The following is a 20,722-nucleotide window of genomic DNA, read 5'->3' as shown; positions in this document are numbered from 1 at the left end:
GCTCTTTCTCAACATATGCACTTCCCCACTTACATCATTCAGATTTATTCTCAGATGCCTTATCAGAGGGACCTTCTCTGACTCTATATAAGGTAGTACACCCCATCTTCACTCTCTATCTTCTTTATTCTGTTTCCCTTTTTTATGGTATTTACTGTCACCTGAAAAATTATTTGTACATTTGTTTATGTCTTTATAATCTGTCTCTTCCCACTAGAGTTTAAGTTCTACAAGAACAGCAATTTTTTACTTTTTTTCCCTTTCTCTGTTTTGTCTCCAGTGCCCAGAACAAGGCCTGGAACATGGGAGACACAACATAAATAATGGTTGAATGATTGAATGAATGAATGAATGAATAGGCTGTCACTGTATATTGCTACACTATGTTTCTAATAATTAGATTAAGTCCATAGAGGCTATACACTATGTCTGGTTATGAAGAATCAAAGTCTTGGACTTTTGGTGAACGTTTTGGAGCACCTGTTATCAAGTATTCAGATACCACCAGTGCCATGGAACGATGCAAGCAAAGAAGGATCTGAGTGTCTTAGTTGATACTGTGTTCATCTTGAAGCATTTAAGAATTCAGGGAAGGGACTGTGGTAAAATTGTGGATGGGACTGCCAGTTTTTCCTGGATTAAGGAAATAATGCTTTGCTTTTTAAGTAAAACTGGAAAAACTGAAGGCAGTGGGACCTGGCAATTCTCCTGGGTACTTGTGGACAAATGTCAGTGTGACCTGGAGTGAGGGTGTAGGTTAGAGCTCCATCCCCAGTTGACTGGACCATCCAGATTTTGTGAAAGGGCTATTGCCTCTGGGACGTCAGTTGGCTATCACTGTATGCAGACTGGAGGGATAAACATCAGTGACTGAAGTGTTTCTGGGCTTTTAGAAAAAACCTCTGTTCCATGAGAAATATTGGAATACATTCTCTGTAGGGATTATATGTAATTTTTCATTTTAATATTCTCTTTCATGGACTACCATCCTTAGTCTTGGTCCTGTTCCCAGATGTAACCACAATTTTCAGTTTGGTGTGATTCCAAAGTATAGTTGTACATAGTTTCTTATACATCTAAGCTTCTGTTATGTATTTTTGTTTCCTCCCCAGAGTCCCAGTACAAAGTTGTATATCCTACTTGTAAGTCATTCTAGCTCTTCTGTGTGGGACACTGCCACAGCATGGCTTGATGAGCGGTGTGTAGGTCCATGCCCAGGATCCAAACTGGCAAATCCCAGGCCACCGAAGCGGAGCGTGCAAACTTAACCATTTTGCCATCAGGCCAGCCTCACAGCCTCTGATATTTTTATTTGTTTGTTTGTTTTGTTTTTTGTTTTGGAGGAGAATTAACTTTTTCATATATAGTACATGTTCCTTTTTTACAGTATTGATTAATTCTAAGGTGGCCAGGCTATATTTATACAATGTTTTTCTTTCTCTGATGAGATGAAGGTACTTTTCCCTATTTGATAACCTGTAATTCTGAGAAATGTCTTAGCACAAGAATCAGAAAACCTGGGTTCTCTTTATGACTTGGGCCTCAACTAAGTGCTTGGCTTACTCTACCCTGAGTCTCAGCTTCTTCATCTGTGGAAATCATAAGGTTGGACTTACTCTATTGTGTGGAAACCATGCTTTATTGATCCCAAGAAGTTGTGTGAAAATGTTTAAGAGTTGCTAAAAGTGGGAAACTAGGATGTGTGTGGGGTGGGTTGGGGTGGACGACAGGTGTTTCAATGAGGATAACTCCATATCTGTCTAATATATAATTAGATTAGAGCTTAAACTATCCCACTGCCTTAAAAGAAGATGAAAAACAGTGAATAGAGATGAAATCATCTTTAAGACTTTATTGAAGCTCTAACATTCCATTTCCTCAAAATGGAATTTTAAAAAATGGTGATATTTTAAGATATTGCAATGATATGCAATAACGAACAGACCATGTTTTCTGACCATCCTCAATCATTTCATTCTTACAGAAGCTAAGGTGAAAACTGGCAGGATGTAACAAAGAGGATATACCTCCGTCTTGACATTCTAGTCCCTGGTTGGCTCCTACAATTGTGGGATGATAGTTAACTCTAAGCCTGACTTCTTAGAAGTGTGTTGTAGGCTTCACTATGGATGTAGAGTTCCCTAAAACTCCTGCGGCTATAGGAATTCATGAATGTTACAGTCAAGGCTAGAGAGCACCTGGTCCAGTCCTCTCAAGTTACATATGAGGAAGTAACTCACTCATTTTCTACTTCACTTAAACTTTGAGAAAACTCAAGGTAGCAAAAGCTAGGTTACACACTTGTCTTGTGAGGCTGGGGCTCCCACCATCTACAGAAAAAATCTAACAAGCTAACCTTAGACCATGACATGCAGAGAACAACTTCCACACTTTAGGATAACTGAATCATTTCATATCAGGGAATCAAGTATATACCATTGTCACTGCTAAATGTTATTTGCTTATTCTTCCAGAATACATTTTTTCATAATTTTCATATGTATGTTTTGGAGGACAGAGTAACATTAACTTCATTTGATAAGTATTTTACTTACTTTTGCACATTCCCAGGCAAAGTAATCACAGTGCTCTTTCAGCCAACCCAAGCACCATATGAGAGGACAGTGAAGCCCTCAGGCAGAAATAGCAGATGACAATGAGCAGTTGCAGCTTAAATTAATTTTATGACAAGGATTCTAAAACAAGGGATATGTATATATATGCCATTTCATGTCTGGTACAGTACATTCTTCACAACTAGGGGGAAAGTCTGCAGTACTCTAGTACCATCAATACCTTGGTTTGTTAAATGCTTGGACAAGGGGTCCTCATACAAAGAGAGAATTGACTTTAGTATGATAACTGGCAGATGTTATAAACAGTGGTTGTTCATTGTATGAGAAGCAGGTGATCTAAGTTATGAGCTCCACTTGGAAATTCATTTTTTTTCCCCAGACAAACTGTCTATCTTTACCATCTATAAAGAACACGACACTTGAATGGATGAGCCACTGTGTCTTTGTATTAAGCATGCTGGCTTTGGAGACTGACTGCCTGGGTTTGAATCCAGGCCCTGCTTATTATTGCTGTGTGGCATTGCACAAGTTGGTCATCCTCTTTAAGTCTTAATTTCATCCCTAAAATGTGGATTGTAGCAGTACTTAACTCATAGGATGTTATGAGAATTAAATGATGCAATCCTTGTAAAGTGCTTAGCCCAGAATGTGGTATGTTTTAAGTATTCAATAAATGTTCAATTGAATTAAACATAAACTTTCAATAAATGTTCACTATTATTATTCATAAACTATTTGGTACAGTTATGGGTATGGAATAATGCAGCCTAGGAGGATGTCACTCAGCATGTTGATGGAAGCTCTATGTGTTGGGTCAGAAGTGCCTGGGGATTAGAGCTATATCAAAAGAGAGAACCCTTTATAAAGCTGATCAGACATGCCCCACCCCTCCCAAGTTTATATTTACCTGTATAACTAAGTGCATATTATGTTTTTAATTGCTGTTTTATATATAATATTTTAATAAATTAATACATAATACATTTTACATATGTATTTGTATGAGTTTTTCCTAAGTAAGCCCCTAAATTTTCTTATATTTGTGTCTCATAATTACTCTTGACTTATACAATCTCAGAAGGGAACCGCGAAGTTTTCTTGCTCTCTCAGCCTCTCAAAAAAAAATGCAAAAACCAAATGTGAGGGGCTGGCCTAGTGGCGCAACTGTTAAGTGCACACGTTCTGCTTCAGCAGTCCAGGATTCGCCGGTTCGGACCCTGGGTGCGGACATGGCACTGCTTGGCAAGCCATGCTGTGGTAGGCGTCCCACATATAAAGTAGAGGAAGATGAGCATGGATGTTAGCTCTGGGCCAGTCTTCCTCAGCAAAAAGAGGAGGATTGGCAGCAGATGTTAGCTCAGGGCTAATTGTCCTCAAAAATAAAACCAAATGTGAAATGTCTCAAATTATATTTTCTAGTAATAGAAGAGAACATTTAAGAGTAGTGTGTTCAATTCAATCGACAACATTGTTTGAACACCTTCTGGACTGTAAGAAGCTGCTACAGTGTTGGAGAGAGACAGAGGAGTAAACATAAATGCAACATGCTCTCTAGTAGATGGCCATCAGGTAGGGGAGATCAGACCCATATAAGGTAATACATGGCAGAATATAAAAAGCAATATAGGACAGGTTCAAATGAGTTACATTGATATAAAGGAGAGGGTCATTCCACTCAGCAGAGGGATGTGAGAAAGTTCAGTGAAGGAAGGGACATTTGAGTCCAGCCTTGAAGTAGATAAGTTAATTTTGATGGGCAGAAAGGGGACTAAAGGATATACATGAACCAGTCCTGCCTTCAGAGAACATAGTCTATTAGCACAGAAAACTGTGAACATCGACAATTTCAATACAGTATAGAGGGGTCTGGGATGTCATAGAAGAAAAAATAAAGTCCACTAGTTGACCAGCCTTGTCAGGAGAGGCATCCCAGAGAAGGGGACTGTGGAGTAGAATGTTGAAAGACGAGAAGGAATTATGTGCCCACGGCCCTCCCCACCACCAGCTTGTCTGTCAGCAGTTGATGTTGCATTTGCAAAGACCTGGAGGTGTGGGAGAGGCTGCATCTGTGAGAAAAAGCAAGTAGTAGTTTTGCCGAGACTACTGCAAAAGTTCTAGCCATGGCGCAGATGGTAATTGCCTGCCCCGGGGCGGGAAGAGCTGAAGTGGAGGAGACAAATAAGATACTGGGGGACAGACAATCGTGTGTGTGTGTGTGTGTGTGTGTGTGTGTGTGTGTAAGGAGGAAGTCATGGACATCACCTAGTTAAGGATAATACTCTGCCCTGTACCTGCTTCCAAAAAAGCTCACCAGGAGACCTCTGCTTCAGTTAATTTGCTTTTCCTTTCTGAAGCAAAGTAGTCAGACCAAGTATCAACTTTGGTTATTTTTACACTCAAAAAATGAACTAGCAGACGTTTCAGAGGCAAAGGTAAACTCTTATCTTTAATACTCTCCATATTATAGACCAACGATTTTACCTATAGCAGAAAAATATGGCGCGTGTGTGACAATGTGTCGTATACCTCATTGCCACCTCTTCCTTGGAGCAATATGCAGATGATCACAATCAAAATACATTCAAGTTTCTTATCTCAACTGCCCTGTATGATAGAAACATCAAGAACGCAACCTGATGATATAACAAGGAAAAGAAGACAATGGAACAGAAAGATCAGAAAAATGAAAAAGAACTTTTCCAACTTCTTAACACATGGTACACATCCATTACATTTAAAAAATAAAAGCTTTTTTGTGACAAATTCCAAATTCCGTGACATGTGGCAGAGTAGAAATATTATCACATTGACGCACCTCCCCCTGAGCCCAGTGATTAACCCCCTTCCCTCTAATTCTGCAAGTTAATCTGGAAAGCTCAGAGAATCCAAGAAACAGAGGGAAGCTCGCTCAGCTCACGGGGCACCCTAACGTCTCAGCAGCACGTTTAAATTCTCTGTTTAGGCTGACAGGCGCACGTATTTCAGGGCAGAATCCTTAGAAAGCAGGAGACAATTTCCTTCAGCTCCACGTCATCGTTTGATGTAGATTGCCTATTATATTCTCAACGTATTATGAAAAATGGATTTGGAGATATTTTCTTGACAGTGGGTAGACTAATGGAATCGGGTGACTGTATTTAAAATGTGCAGGGGTTTGTTATAACGTGGTAATAGAAATATCAATTGCACTGACAGGTAAAAAAAAAAATCTGTCAATGAATGATAATGAAGTTATTTAAATGTCGACTCACTCGCAAACATTTTCCAAATCCTAAATTATTCTCACTGCTTTAACCTCATGCATCCTAAGTTAGTAAGGAGCAGAGTCTGCGATGCAGCCAGTGCGCCTTTGGCTTTGGAAGCTATTTTTATGCCGTCAAATGCACTAGGAGCAATGACAGTGGCTGCTCTTAATGATTTTAGGAAAGAAACAAAAGACAGAAACCCCAGTTGTTTGATTTAGACGTACACATTGTTCCCCAGTTGCTTGATTTAGAGGTAAACATTGTTCCCCAGTTGCTTGATTTAGAGGTAAACGTTGTTCCGCTTTCAGGACATCTTGTTGGCGCCGATTTGAGTAATGCCTTCATGCTTCCTGTCCCCACGCTTCCCTCTACAGCTCAAGTCCTTGTTTTGTGACCTTGGCAGTGTGGTTTGGCATGACGGGGGTAGAGCTTCTTCCTTCTCTGGGGCCTGGAGGTGGAGAAGGAGGAGGTCAGGTTATTTGGATACTTTCTAAAGCCTTTTTGAGGAAGTGGCCTGGCTCATCCATGGTTCAGAGAGTGTCCAGTGCTTCATGCATTCATTCACCCTCCGTATGCAGAAGGCACCTGATGTGCCAGCACTGTCCTGGGGACTGGGGAGTTGATATGTCCTACCCTTGTGGCACTAGAGCAGTCAGGAAATGGGTTTTAGGCAGAGGTTTCTTGATTAAAAAATAGAGGAGCACAGAACATGCTCACCACGCTAGTCCCACTGCATCACACACAGCTGATTGTGTCTGCTAAAGTGGGGAGTGCAGTGTTCCTTGACAGACTATGTGAGTTCTTCATTTTGAATCTTAGGAATCCAGTGGGCCACAAAGAAGAGCAAGCATCTATCAAGTCAGCCAGTCAGTCAAAAACAAATCAAGAGTGCCTGCTGTGTCCGGGCCTCTTCCGAGAGGTAGGGAGACAGCAGTGAAAAAAACAGACATTTTTCCTCCTCTCATGGGGCTTGGATTCTGGTGGGGGAATGTAAACTTTTTATTTTATAAGAGGAAGTAAGCAAAAATCTATCAGATAGGGGTAAATATTATGAAGAGAAAATAGAAGAGGCCAACGAGGATCGAGTGTGCTGGGGGAGAGGATTTGCTATTTCATATAGCATAACTGGTGTCCAGAAAGAAGTGAGGGGGCCATTTGTCTGGGTATTTAGGGAAAGAGCTTTCCAAGTAAAGGGAAGAGCGAGGCTGGAGTGGGCAGCGGGTGGGGAACAGGCAGAAAAAGCATAGAGATGAAGGGCTGGGCGTCTCACAATTATATAGCTAAGGTATTAGATAAAAACAGTAAATGTGCCATGTCCGTAGCAAGTCTGCAGTTTATTTGTTGAGGAAACCAGGCACTGACTGGTTACTCAGCTAGCGAGTGTCTGAGTCCAGTTCTGTTTGACTTCAAGTACTTGTAAAGAGCTTAGATCACATTGTAAGCACCCAATAAACGTTGGTTTTTATTATCTGTTGGGTTTCTTAAGCACTATAGAATATTCAGCAATGAAATCCTGGCACAATTATTATAGAAGCAGAGTGTGGAATCTTTAACTCTCAAATCTATTTCTTACCTTTACCTGTTCGATACAAGTACCAAGCAAAACTCCCTGGCACATAGCCTTTCAACTACGATAGACTAAATTTGGTTACATTTAAAAATGGTAATAGCTTCCCGAGAAACCAGCCCTGGTGGTGTAGTGGTTAAGCTTCAGTGCTCTCACCACCACGGCCCAGGTTCGTTTCCCTTCAGAGAACCACACCACCTGTCTGTCCCTTGTCATCCGGTGGTAGCTGCATGTTGCTGTGATGCTGAAAGCTATGCCACTGATATTTCAAATACCAGCAGGGCCACCCATGGTGGACAGGTTTCATCGGAGCTTCCAGACTAAGACAGGCCAGGAAGAGGGACTTGGCCACCCACTTCTGAAAAAAACTGGCCCTGAAAACCCTGTGAATAGCAGCAGAGCATTGTCTGATATAGCACTGGAAGGTGAGAGGACGGCGCAAAAAGACCAAGCAGGGTTCCACTGTGTTGTACACAGGGTCACTAGGAGTCCGAATCCACTCCATGGTACTAACAACAATAGCTTCATGAATATCTTCTCTTCTAAGCAAACTAAAGCTAAATCATTTTCAGTGGTTGAGATTTTCTTTGAGGTTTCATGTTATGGGTTTTGGTAGGTGTTGGGCAAAGAATGCAAAGAAAATCAAGGAAAACATGAGTGATAAAATGAACAAAAGCTATCATTTACAGATTGCTTATTAAATGCCAGTCATTGTGCTCAGCACTTTTTATGGATTAATTTAGTTTACAAATGATTCCATATTTATTTATCATTTGATGGTGTAGGATTATAATAGAAGAAATCCAATCACACATTTATTTCTGCCACTCCTGGTGGAATCTAGTCATGCCCCATATTGATCCCTTCTTCAAGTGTGCTGAGAGACTTTGCTGTCTCAAAGAGGTCATAAGGTCTTGCCAGGTAGGTGCCATGCCTTGAATGTGGTTTCTCCACCCCTCAGAGCAACTCAGCTCTATGTGTATAGTAAATATTGAAATAAAGACATGCTTTCAAATATTCTAAAAGTCGCTGTTTGTACAAGGGTAAAGATTAAGGATCAAAAGCAAAAACATGCCTTGATTTAATCACCTGCATATTTATTTTCCTGGAATGCTTATTTTTTAAGCTTTCCGCTTCTTCTGGCACAACATAGATGTTGACAGAAGCTCTGTTTTTCATCTGTAGATAAGTCAGCCTGTAAACAAAAACTGCAAAAAAGATGCTTGCTTTGGGATGTTTTAAAATTAATGGTACAAATTGAGAATTCAAGGCTGCTTATATTGCATCTTAAATATGTCTGCATAGGATACATTTTTTTTAAGATTCTTTTCTTTTTTTTCCCCCACCTTAACAACAGTAAGTCATTTTATGGTTAGCATAGGCTGGCATTTCTCTTTGCAAATTTGATTTGTTTTAAATATTTTTATTATTCCCCTTTTCTTATGAAACCAACATCCATAATCTTTCTTTTGCTTTCTTTATTTTGTCTTTGATATTCTTTCCCAAAATATGTTGCTCAGAACACTAATCTCATTACATATCTCTCAAGAATGGATCCTATAATCAAATGTGTTTGGAAAATACTTCATTACATATGCGTTTAAGAGGTTCACAGTATATGTTAGGATAATAAAATTTATGTATGTATATAAGAATAATAAAATTTATAAGTTCTGAAGCAAAGGAACATTAAATTTTGCCTAATCGAGCATTTCCTAACATTTTTGATCTTGGATAACACTCCTCTCCCCTGTACCTAGGGATGATACTTAAAATATTTAACAGCTAGTACTTTGCTCACCAGCCAGCCTGATGCTCAACTGTCTGTCTCTCCTCTGCTCTTCAGAGCCCACGTTCCTAGGACACTGCAGTTCCTACAGTGGACCATGCAAGGATAACTGGAAGCATCTGTTAGCTGTGAAGGGGAGTTTGCAGATGGGCACTAGGAATTGCCTTCCAGAGTGCAGTGCCTCCTCGGAAGTCACTGTCTCCTTCACTGGGGCTCAGGCTGATTAGCATAGGCACTGACCAATCCAAACAGGTACTCATCCTAGCCCTACAGCAGGTTTCTTGAGGACCTCTGCTGTGCCAGCCCTCAATCTTTTGATTGCTGGAATGTGAGGAGATCTAGGAGGTCTCCAAGGGAGAGACCATGTGGTGAGGCTGGCAGGAGCATTACTCAGAGAACTTGGTGCAGTAACTATTCACCACCTGGTTTGCAAGCATCAGATATTTTCACTTCTGTACCATTGTACCAATGTATCCCAGCTGATCGTTAGTTTTACTGATGACATATGCCAGTGCTCCATCTAATTCTAGTTCTGTGAGACAACCTTAGACAACTGCTAGTCTATGTCATTTTGGGTGTGTGGAAATGCATCACTTTTTCTCTTACTATTTGTTGATTATTACAATGCCATAATGCTTAAACATGTAGCTGTGCTGGAATTGAGAATTAACAAATTTTGATTCCGTTTTTGAGCTTTGAACAATCAAGAGACAGGAGATAGCACAAAAAATAATGGCATATATCTTGAAGGATCTGGGTTGGTGATGTTATAATAAGAGAACAGTGTCCAATAAGATATTGTAGGGGCTGGCCCCATGGCCGAGTGGTTGGGTTCGCACGCTTTGATTCAGCAGCCCAGGGTTTCGCCACTTCAGATCCTGGGCGTGGACATGGTGCCACTCATTGGGCCATGCTGGGGTGGTGTCCCACGTGCCACAACTGGAAGGACTCACAACTAAAAATACACAACTATGTACCAGGGGGCTTTGGGGAGAAAAAGGAAAAATAAAATCTTTAAAAAAAAAAAAAAAAGAGACCTTACAATTAAGGTCTCTGAAAAATGTTCCTAATGTAAATCTGAGGTAGTTACTCCATTATCTTATCACGTTGGGATTCCAATTAAACACACACACACACACACACACACACACACATACAAATGTACAGTTTGCCCTTGTAGAGTATCTTTTTTTTAATGTAAAAATATTCATTGAGTAGAGTAGCTCAGGGAACAAGTTAATATAAATTATAGGAAACTGATTATCACCCCTGTATAGACTGGTCTCTACTTCTTTAACCCCCTTTCTCGTTATCTCACTAGGAAAATTGAACCATTCTCTCATCTCCCACATAGTCCTACTGATTTCCATCTATCTCTAGGAAAGTTTATTAATGTAGCAGTGTTTGCACATTCCATCCTCCTCCCGTTACCCGCCTAGATAGATTTTGCATCTGTTACTTCTTGAACTTGTGCGTATGGTTCACAATAATGAATAGAAGCAGTTATCCAATAAAAGGAGCTAAAGAAAGTCTAGTGAAATTTTGGAGACAAGCAGGTTCTAGTAAGAGAAAGTTCTCTTCCTACCCTTCTTACTTCTTACTTACCCAAGTAAAGCCAGGGTAAGAATGGAAAAAAATGCCCAACACCAAGGTTGGACTGAGTAAGGAAAGAAGTCTCAGCTATTTCTTAGAGAGTAGGAGGAAATTTCACATCAGAATGAGTTTGAGGAGAAAAAGAGGAATGTGGAAGGAGGATTTAAAGAAGTCTGTTGTGGTTCATGGGTAAAATCTCCTGTGAAAGAGTTCTGGAATGCCCTTCAAGTATTCTTGGTTATGAAGCCAGTGTTTGATTGGAATAGAGCACACACTGATCCTGAAGAAAGGCAGTTATACTTTGGGTTACACTGGCACCTTCTGGTTTACTGATTTGATGATACTTTTACCACCTCCCTTTTCTAAAGTCCTACCCATTTTCTATTTTCAAAGTCTGTACTTCTTCCAAGAAGCTTTGCATAACACTGTAGTAATTTGGCATACCATCTAAATTCTATAAAGTATTGACTATTTGTAATATATGCATATATAATATATGTAGTTATAATAATATTATATTATCTATAATATTTATATATAATATATGTAAATTTCAGGGGAAAATGCCCCAGATCCCTAGCCAGAATAAATTTTAAATTCCTTCATTCCAGGATCACATATTATACAGCTTTCTTTTTCCAGTGCCTGGTCCAGAGTAAGCTTTTAATACATGGTGATGAGATCGTTAAAACAAACTTCTTCTGTTTAGTTTTTATGACCTGTAAGAATTTGTAACATCAGAAATGAATTAAAATGATTACACTTTTGTGTTTTTCTGATTAAACCGACTTTATTGTCTAAGCCTTGTTAATTCTTATCTCTGTCATTGCACTTATATTATAACTTTATATTTCTGCCTCTCAAGTAAAGCTGTTAGATTCTTGAGAGTAGGGGCAATGTGTTGTATCTAAGGCCTGGTACATTTTAGAAGCTCTACAAATGTGAATGAATGAATGAATGAATTGCATTGGAAATCACTTATATGTAAAAAGAAAGCTGAGGTATATCTGTTTCCTTTAAATTGAAAAAAAAAAAAAGCTGTGGTATAATGTAAATAACATAGGGCTTAGGGCCAGAATACCTAGCTGGCTGTTTATCACCTGTTGTCTTTGAACTTAAGTTTTGAACTTAAGTTCTCTCAACCACTTTCTTTAAATACAGATAACATTTCCTGCTGAAGAAAGTTGTAATGATTACAATTCTGAAATACACAATACTCTTTCATGGAGAAGATGATTAAGGTTTATTTATTTAATCTGAATTGATAAGTTATTGATCAATGTTTAGATAAAGATGAGAACATCTCTAAAAAGATAGCATTAGTGCCAAGACGTAATGTCTTCCAAAGTCCAGGTTGCTTAACAGTAGAAAAGGCCACTGAATAAGACTGTGAAATTTTGCTTATTATTAAGACATTTTCTTACTCTTAAATAATAGGAAAAGACTGAATGACCTTTGGAGGGACTGACCCACCATATTTTCTATGACTCATGAAAGAAAACACAGTTTGTAGATAAATCAGGAGAACCTGCTTTTCCACTGTGCCAAAGATAAAGCAAAAGTTTGCAAATATCAACTCTCACTAAAAGCTCCTTATTTCTTTGGTCAAGTCAAGGGACATCCTGATCTCTTAATCTTTTAAAATTACCCACATTCTTCATGCAATGTGCGTACATTAAGGAGCAGTAGAGAGATGGAGTTTTAATTTTTACCAATTCAATTTAAATGCAAATGTTAACCACTCACATGATGCTACTGTGTACATAATTAAGCTTCATTATATACTACATGAATCATTTAGAAACCTCCCGAGAGTCGTTCTGCTGTGTAAAACATGCATTATATGGACACACAGCCAAATGACGTAACTTCTGTCCTCATTAATGCTCCTTTTGAATTACAGGTCAACTGATTATGGGACAACCTATGAGAAGCTGAATGATAAAGTTGGGTTGAAAACAATTTTGAGTTATCTCTACGTGTGTCCTACCAACAAGCGTAAGGTAAGAAGTATGTATTCAGAATGCTACTTATTCATGATGTGATTTCTGTCTTGGTTGGCTAGCCTCTCTAGCTGCCTAAAAATCCATTACAGTTAAATTGGGATTAGAGGTATAAAGATAAGTTGATGGATGTTAAGGTGGTGAAATGTCTGACACATTGTACTTTTCACATCAGCAAGTATAAATGTTGGAGGGCGAGGGGTGGGTATATCAGTGCCACTTCTGAAAGCCAGCTATAGGGGTTGAGTCTGGTTGAGTGGAGTCTGCTGACTCCGTTTTAAGAGCTCTGACCAATCAGTGAAAAGAATCACAGTGAGCTTTGACAAAAGAAAACGTGGGATTTTCATCTGATGTCCTCGTTTTCCCTTGACGTGGAGTAGACAGATGAACTAGAGTTGAAGTGAAGGTGTGGTCCTGCAGCAGGTTGGAAGTTTCATTTGTAAAGTTTATTCAGCCTGTATACAATGTCAGGAAGGGGCACTGCTGGAAGGAACCTTGGAGATCCTCACATACCACACCCTGACTTTACAGATGAGAAAACTAAGGTTCAAAGAAAGGAAATGGTTTGCCCCATCACAGGGTTAGGGGCATAACTGGGAATAGAATTCGGGTTTCTTGGTTGGCAGTCATACTGTTTCTACTACATTATACTGCTCCTATTAAGAGGATTTATCTAATCTTCAGAGAGTGATGTTATATTCCCAGGAAGAAAATGTTTGCTTTTAAATGAGAAAGACCTAATTGTCTCAGGAGGAAAGAGGTGCTACATCCATTGTTTGGTTTTTATAAACTTACGTTGTCAAATTCTGAATTCTGACATATCTACGTATTACATGAATTACATGAAGTAACAGTATCCATCAGGAAATAGGAAAGTGCTGTTCATTAATATGTCCTAAGCCATGTTCTATTATGCTGGTAGCACCAGTGTCCAGGTTCTCATTTCAGATCTGTCAGTAGTTATTGTTAGTGACCTTGTGTAGGTTCTCCATTTTGTTACCTAGATTGTGGCAGGTGGATGAGAACATCTCTAAACAGTCATCCTCAACTCTGGCTGCACATCCAAAGCACTGAGTGGTCCCCAAATGTACAAGCCCTGGTCCCACCCCTGTTGCTCTGGCTTAGGGCTCAGGTAACTGTACCTTGAGCAAGCTCCCCAGATGCTTCTGGTATGGACCTAGGATGAAGAACCACTTATGTAAAGTGTAGTATCCCCTTTAGCTCTAAACATTTCAGGTTCTTCAGTAGAAGCAGCATAACTTACCAGTTGCGCACAGACTCTGGAGTCAGATGGCTTGAGTAACAACCTAGCTAAGCCAGTTAACAAATGTACAACTATGGTCGTTTACTTAATCTCTCCAAGCACAGTGGCATCCAATTTAAAATAGGGAATAATTATAGTACCTACCTCCTGAGGAAACTTGTAGGGATTGTATGAAATAAGGCATTTCAAGTGTTTAGCACAGAATGGTTAAGGCTTAATCAGTGTTTTCTCTTCATTTCTCGTCTTCATCCTTTTCCTTTTTCTTCTAATTATTGGAAGTATTAGTAGTGATTATCCTCTATAAGCAGCAGTGTTCAGTAGAACTTTCTGCAGTGATGGAAGTATTCCTTTAAGGGGTCAAATATTGTAAACACTAACCACTTGTGGCTACTGAATATTTGAAAGATAGCTAGTGTGACTGAAGAATTACATTTTAAATTTCACTTTTTAATTAATTTAAATGTAAATAGCCACATGTTGCTGATGGCTACAGTATTGGACAGCACAGCTTAGTAATGTCAACCTCACAAATTTAGAGATATACTCTGAACATTACTGTCTTCCCCTTAGTGGCTAATTACTGGTCCATCATCAGCAATGACATGTAAACAGTCATGTAAACTGCTGTATACACTCCTAAATTGAGGAGCTGAACTTCCATCCTTTATTTTTATCGTGAGATTTAGTCATGTTTGTTGGCTTTGAATCAGTTCTTATAATTCCTATTGATTTTTCCTCTAGTTCACATTTTTAGTAAATTTTGTTTAACAGTCAACAAACTGTGGGTACCATAGAATGCAAAGAGAAATAAGCCAGCATTCCACCCTCAAAGGTCCTATATTCTAATAATAAATGCAATATGACTTTTTGTAATGACACTGCTTCCACCTAAGAGGGGACTTTGGGTGAGACATTTATATTTTCCCATTTGTAAAGTAATATAGGCAAAAACAAGGGAATTTATAGCTGGAAGAGACCCTTCGATTGTTCTAATCTAGTGATAGTCTCTGTTTTATTGATGCCATTAGAGAGAAATATGATAAAAAATAAAAAAAAAGAAAAAAGGATGCCAAACATTGAATGTGATCATATACTTTGCTGTAGCTGCAGAATATGTGCTGGTGATCTCGAGACTCCAAGCTTGTTTACAGGAGCAGGACTGGAAGATGAGACTCTTAAGTTCAGATGTAGCTCCTAAGACTGGAAGGAGAGCTTAGAAAGAATATAGCAAGGAGCCCTGCTATCAAATCCACTCATGTCAATACAGCAGTATCAGTCAGGCTGCATACTTAATCTGTTGTTGTCTGGAGGACCTTAGAAAGGGTATTTGGCCATGAGCATTTAGCTGGAATTAAGATTTGACCTACTCTATTTCCTGAAAGAGAAGTCATTGCCCATGACTATGAGAGAGCAGCTCTCTCTGGCCTGGTTACCTTCCAGAAGCAGAGGCAGGCCTCAGCTGTTTAAATCACAAAGTTTATGGGTGAACCTAAGAAAAGGGATCTTTTCCTCTACAGAGAAATGAGACCTTCAGGGTCACTTTCTGAAATGCTGATAGACTTAAGAAATATTGGAGGTCGATGAAGGTCTTTACAATGGTGCAAAAATCAATAAAGTTGACATAGCAATATATTTGTGTACAGTTTTCCTACTTATGAGGTGAATTTATCACCATGAAATATGTACTTTTCCCCTAAAAGGACATACTTAAGCCAAAGAGGGGGTACTTCCACAACATTCTAAAGAGTGGATATGTTTCCCCCACTCATTGAGAGTTTACGTAAAAAAAAAAAGAAGAAAAAAGAAATATCAGGCTCTATTAATTATGTAGGACAAAGGCTCTCAAGTTCTCTCCAGCTCTCCTAGGACTTCTGGGTCTTTCACTGAAAAGGCAGGCTCCTTTAAAGGGTTGGATTAATTCCTTTAGGTCTCTAGGGTGCTATCTAGCAAGTTAACAAGTTAACATCTTTTGTACCAGATACTTCTCTCTGCCTTCACATCAGCGGGAGCAAGTGGAATAAAACTGACGTCAGGGTAACTGTCTTGTTTTCCCAGAAACTTGTTTTGCCTTCACGTTCTGCTGTTTTTAGCTGCTTGTGAGGACGAGCACAGTTCTTCAGTCAACATGTCTCCAACAGCGGGCATCATGCCCTGGCTTTGCAGGCAGCTTGTTAGGGGCATTAGTGGGATCAGAGTCCAGAAGAAAACAGGCCCTTAGTTACAGTTTGAATTGATGACCATCCATTGGCTGTTTCTCTGCAAGCCTGCTGTAAATTACTGCAGCTTTCCTTGGATATGTCTGTTACAGTAAAACCTATAATCTCATCATAGGTCAGTCTAGGAAATATTGACTAAGAGACTTAGAAAGCCTGCTCCCAGGTATTATCCTGGTTCATGCCTACTCTTTCGAAGGATCCCTGCACCTGGCCTCTGATATATCAGGTAGGCCCCCCCCAAAATAAGGATGAGTGGATCCTAGTGCCAGAAGCAAGGCAGGCTAGCTATCTGTCACCATGTCTCTGAGGGAGAACACTCCCCCACCCCTAGTCCATGATAAATCCCGAGGCTTGTTGGTGTCTGCAGTGGTTTATTGGCTACGTACATATAATCTTCTGTGAGAAAAGATGATTTAACCTGCACCTGAAGCGAACAGCTGGGATGTAGAGAGTGATGGAAAGAACTAATACAAATGTAACAAAGAAAAAAAAAAAATCAATGCCGAAATCTCCATCTCACTTTTAAATTCTCACTGAGTTTATTTGTATTCTGTCTAAAAAGGAAACTTCTTTATACTCTGTGTATCTTTCCCATCACCCCCGACCAACCTTAGCTGTTCTCCCTTCACGAGGTGTTGTATAACATCTTCAAGGATTAAAGAATACAATATCCCAAGTGGAATTCATTGAGGAAGAAAAGAAGAAAAAAAGTGTGTTTTATTTTAAACTTGGAACAGCCAATTCATTTAGTGGTTATATCCTTGTACTCCCTGCTCACTATGTTCCCAGCAAAGAAAAAAAAAATCTAGAGTATTGTTCTTTATATTTTCTGTGTCCCCTCCATACCCCCGTTCCTTCTCCTTTCTGTGTTATCACTCCTTGATTAATATCATTCCTGCTGAGAGAGGCTTCTAAGACTTTCATCCTATAAATAGGACCCTAGCTCCTCAGAGCACATTGATCATTCTTGCAGGTCTCTTGGTACATGCCAACATTAAACACTGTTTGCATTTTCTCCAGATGTTTAGGTTTTAATTACCTTACTGTATGTGGCACTTTCTAAATAAGCTCTTGATTATTGACTCCTTGCTTCTTCTCTTTATGTCCTGGGCATGCTTAATTCCTCTTGTCACTTGCTTAGGTGGCCTATATCATGGATGTGACCTTAGGGGACAGATAAGTGTGGTTGATAGTGTCTGCCAACTTCTTTTAAGAAAAATTATGGAATCATTGAATCAAAAGCTAAAAGATATTGCAGGTATTAAGATTCTGCTTTTTCATTTAACCATATATGGAAATTGAGTCCTGAGAGTTTAGTCACCTGCCTGAGGTTGCTGAAACTAGTGAATGAAAAGCTAAAATCATCAGACCTTTAACATAAACCTCAAATGCCACCTGTTCCATAAAATCTAATAAATTCCACTAATGAGATTTTTTTCATTCCCCCTTATCTCCCAGGCATCTGCTTTTCTTTTCTAGCACATTTCTCTCACTTCTGATTATAGTTGTTTTTGACATGTATAATACTCCACTTGGAATGCCAGGTCCTAGATGGGATCAAGTGCCTTGATCAGCTGTGTAGTCTCTAACATGCCGAGCATAGGGTCTTGGTTTACAGTAGACGTCCAACACGGAGCTGAGGATTTGAATTGAACTTAGGCTGGGTTTTGGACTCCTAGGCAGTAACTAGAAAAGGAAAGTACATTGTGAAACCAGCTTTGACTCATTTATTTTCTCTAATTATAAAATTAACACATTCAAGTGGATAAAACAAGGACAGTAAAAAGTCCCCATAGGTTTTAGTCATTTCTAGGTCATAATATATAATTTTATCTTTTCTAGCCAAGAAGAGCATGATTAATATTTAAAATGCCAGGACTTTGCATAGCACTCACTTGACATTATCTGGCGAGGCCAAGGGGAACCAGTGGATTGTATAATACATCAAAGGGGGTGCATGACATTTCCCTTGGCGGACGCTCAACACTTGCTCATTACACCCTAACTCTTTCATCTGTCCCTTTGTACACAAGATTATGCGTTTGCCTCTAATCTTTTAGAAATAATGTATGTTTCATTCATAAAGAAGTGCGATGCATGAACTCAGAGACGTAGTGGAAGTGGCATTTTCCAAACTTCAATAAAAATGATTTTTTAGCAAACAAATGCTTACTTCCCTACACTTAACCTGGGCAATGATCTCTAAAGGGAAAGATCATCTCCTTTGATCCTTCCTGGGTACAGCAGAGTGTTTATACTCTTTCAGTCATCGAACATTATTCTGTTCTCTTCTTGAGCATACAAAAATAAAATCTAATTCAAGAAAGCATGTCACATCTACATTTTTTTTTAATCTTGCTGATTTTCCAACAGTCATCCAAGACCCTGGGTTTCAAACAAGCTACAGAATAATAAGTGCAAAGTGCTCTGTTTGAAATGGGGTTAGAATGCTAGGAGCAGTCCCCACTAGTGTCAGCCCAGGGTGGCTCAGGGAGCCCTCTGGAACTCTGGGGCTCCACAGAACACAACTGGGAAAAAAACATTGATCTGGACCATTCTCCTCTGTATGCTGAACTATACCTGAAACTGACGTGTACATTGCGCTATTTTATATAGATCAAAGCACCTATAATAACATTCATAAATAAATAAATGCTAATAAAACCACAGTCTTTTTTATTTTAGCACAAGATGTTATATAGCAAGTACCTAGTTGATTTTTATTGACTCTTATCTGTGTCTGTCTAACACTAATGTTTCAAAAAAAGAAAAAGATAGGTTCATAATGTACCTGGCTTCTCAGAACTGATCAGGTTAACTGGTAGTTCACTGTTCTATTTCGTGTAGCACTAAGTAGTGCTAAATACTTTTTGGTTGGAAAGAAGCTTCTTGCATAATTAACATCACATATTTGTCATTCCACATTCATAAGATGTTGTGTCTATCACATATAATATACATCTAATACATTAAATATTAATCGTGAATTGCTGATTTTAAAAAACTAAGTTATATCTGTATGAAGCTGACGTTTATACCGTGTTGTTGTTATAGTTCAGTTTTATTATCCACATTTATGTTTCAAAAATACATGCATATAACTAGCTAGATAAGTAGGTAGGTAGAGAGATGATTGATAGATCCACAAATCAACCTTTTCTAAGTTTAGGTAATGCCTTCTAGTTGGCTTAAGGTGGTATTTCTTTACCAAGGGGTGGGGGTGATCATGGAATAGAAGTCTGTCTTTTGGTTTTGATTTGTTCTTTGAAGATTGGCCGTGAGCTAACATCTGTTGCCAATCTTCCCCCTTTTGTTTTTCCCCTAAAGCCCTGGTACGTAGTTGTATATCCTAGTTATAAGTAATGCTAGTTCTTCTATGTGGGATGCTGCCACAGCATGGTTTGATGAGCGGTGCGTATGTCTGTACCCAGGATCCGATGCGGCAAACTCCAGGCCGCCAAAGCAGAGTGTGCAAACTTAACCACTCAGCCATAGGGCCTTTTGGTTTTATTTCTTTTTAACAAATGAAGTTATCAGGATAGAGATAACCTGAATTAGTCTCCAAATATTATGAAGTAAGATTGATCCTGAAACTGCATGTTTCTTATACTGCTGACTGCATCTCAGAAGGAAGGTTGCTTCTGTGGCCAGGTGAACAGGAGTTCTCAAAAATGAAAGGAAGCCTGTGTCAGAGGCTGATCATCCTCCAAATATGCATAATAGATTATCTGTTTCTACTTACTTATTTATTTTTGCCTCATCATCTGTCCTCATTAGAACTGGTATTCTCTGAAGTCTGGCTGGCCTAATGTTAAATGCCCATCCATTACCCTTTTATGAAGGTCAAATGTATTATTTCAGGTTGGTTCCAAGTTATGCTCTGCTGTGGAAAATGGTCAGAGGTCTTTTCAACATTCTGGTCTGTTAGCTTCCAGCTTACTCCCTGTGGTTTCTCAGAGGTTTCCATCATCCGGTGTTTGACATACTGTATCTAGAACATTTGTTTCTAGTGAATAGCCCATGCTGCTCTCATGATGGATGGAGATGAATGCTGGCTGCTACAGGAAATTTGCCATCTTTACTAGGGTGGGGATGTTTCACTCCAATATATCAGATCGGCCCCAAGCTTTCTCTTGGTGCTGTCAGGAAAAACAAAGTCAGTGTCGATGAATCTTTAATAAAACTACCTTTTTCTTCCCTGGAGAAATTAAGAGAGCACCACCAGCCTCAAAGGCTCAGTTGTTTCCATTTAAACATTGCTTTTTCTGACCTGACTTTTCTCTTGACCAAATCTTCTTTTGATAGTTTTGTCCCTCTGTTCTCTAGGCATCCTCCTCCCATTTTACTGGGTCCCTAACTGCTAACATGCTTCTCATTCCATAACCCTCCAAGTCAACTATTTAAAATAACTTTTACAGAACAAAATGCTGTAGCTTTTAGGTAACAAGATGGGCTTAGATCTTCATAGG

General features: G+C 39.2%; 1 protein-coding gene across 1 annotated transcript in view; it reads left to right on the top strand.

Moving 5' to 3' along the window:
- The window catches only part of SORCS1 (sortilin related VPS10 domain containing receptor 1), a 476,329-nt gene that overhangs the window by 242,572 nt on the left and 213,035 nt on the right, over positions 1-20,722 (top strand). The window contains exon 3 of the mRNA XM_046654074.1: positions 12,674-12,773. Within this exon, the coding sequence (XP_046510030.1) occupies positions 12,674-12,773 (100 nt within the window). The remainder of the gene's footprint in view (positions 1-12,673; positions 12,774-20,722) is intronic.

The sequence above is a fragment of the Equus quagga genome, chromosome 2 (assembly GCF_021613505.1).
Source record: "Equus quagga isolate Etosha38 chromosome 2, UCLA_HA_Equagga_1.0, whole genome shotgun sequence".
Classification (NCBI taxonomy): Eukaryota; Metazoa; Chordata; class Mammalia; order Perissodactyla; family Equidae; genus Equus; species Equus quagga.
This window is presented reverse-complemented; position numbering and strand designations above follow the sequence as displayed.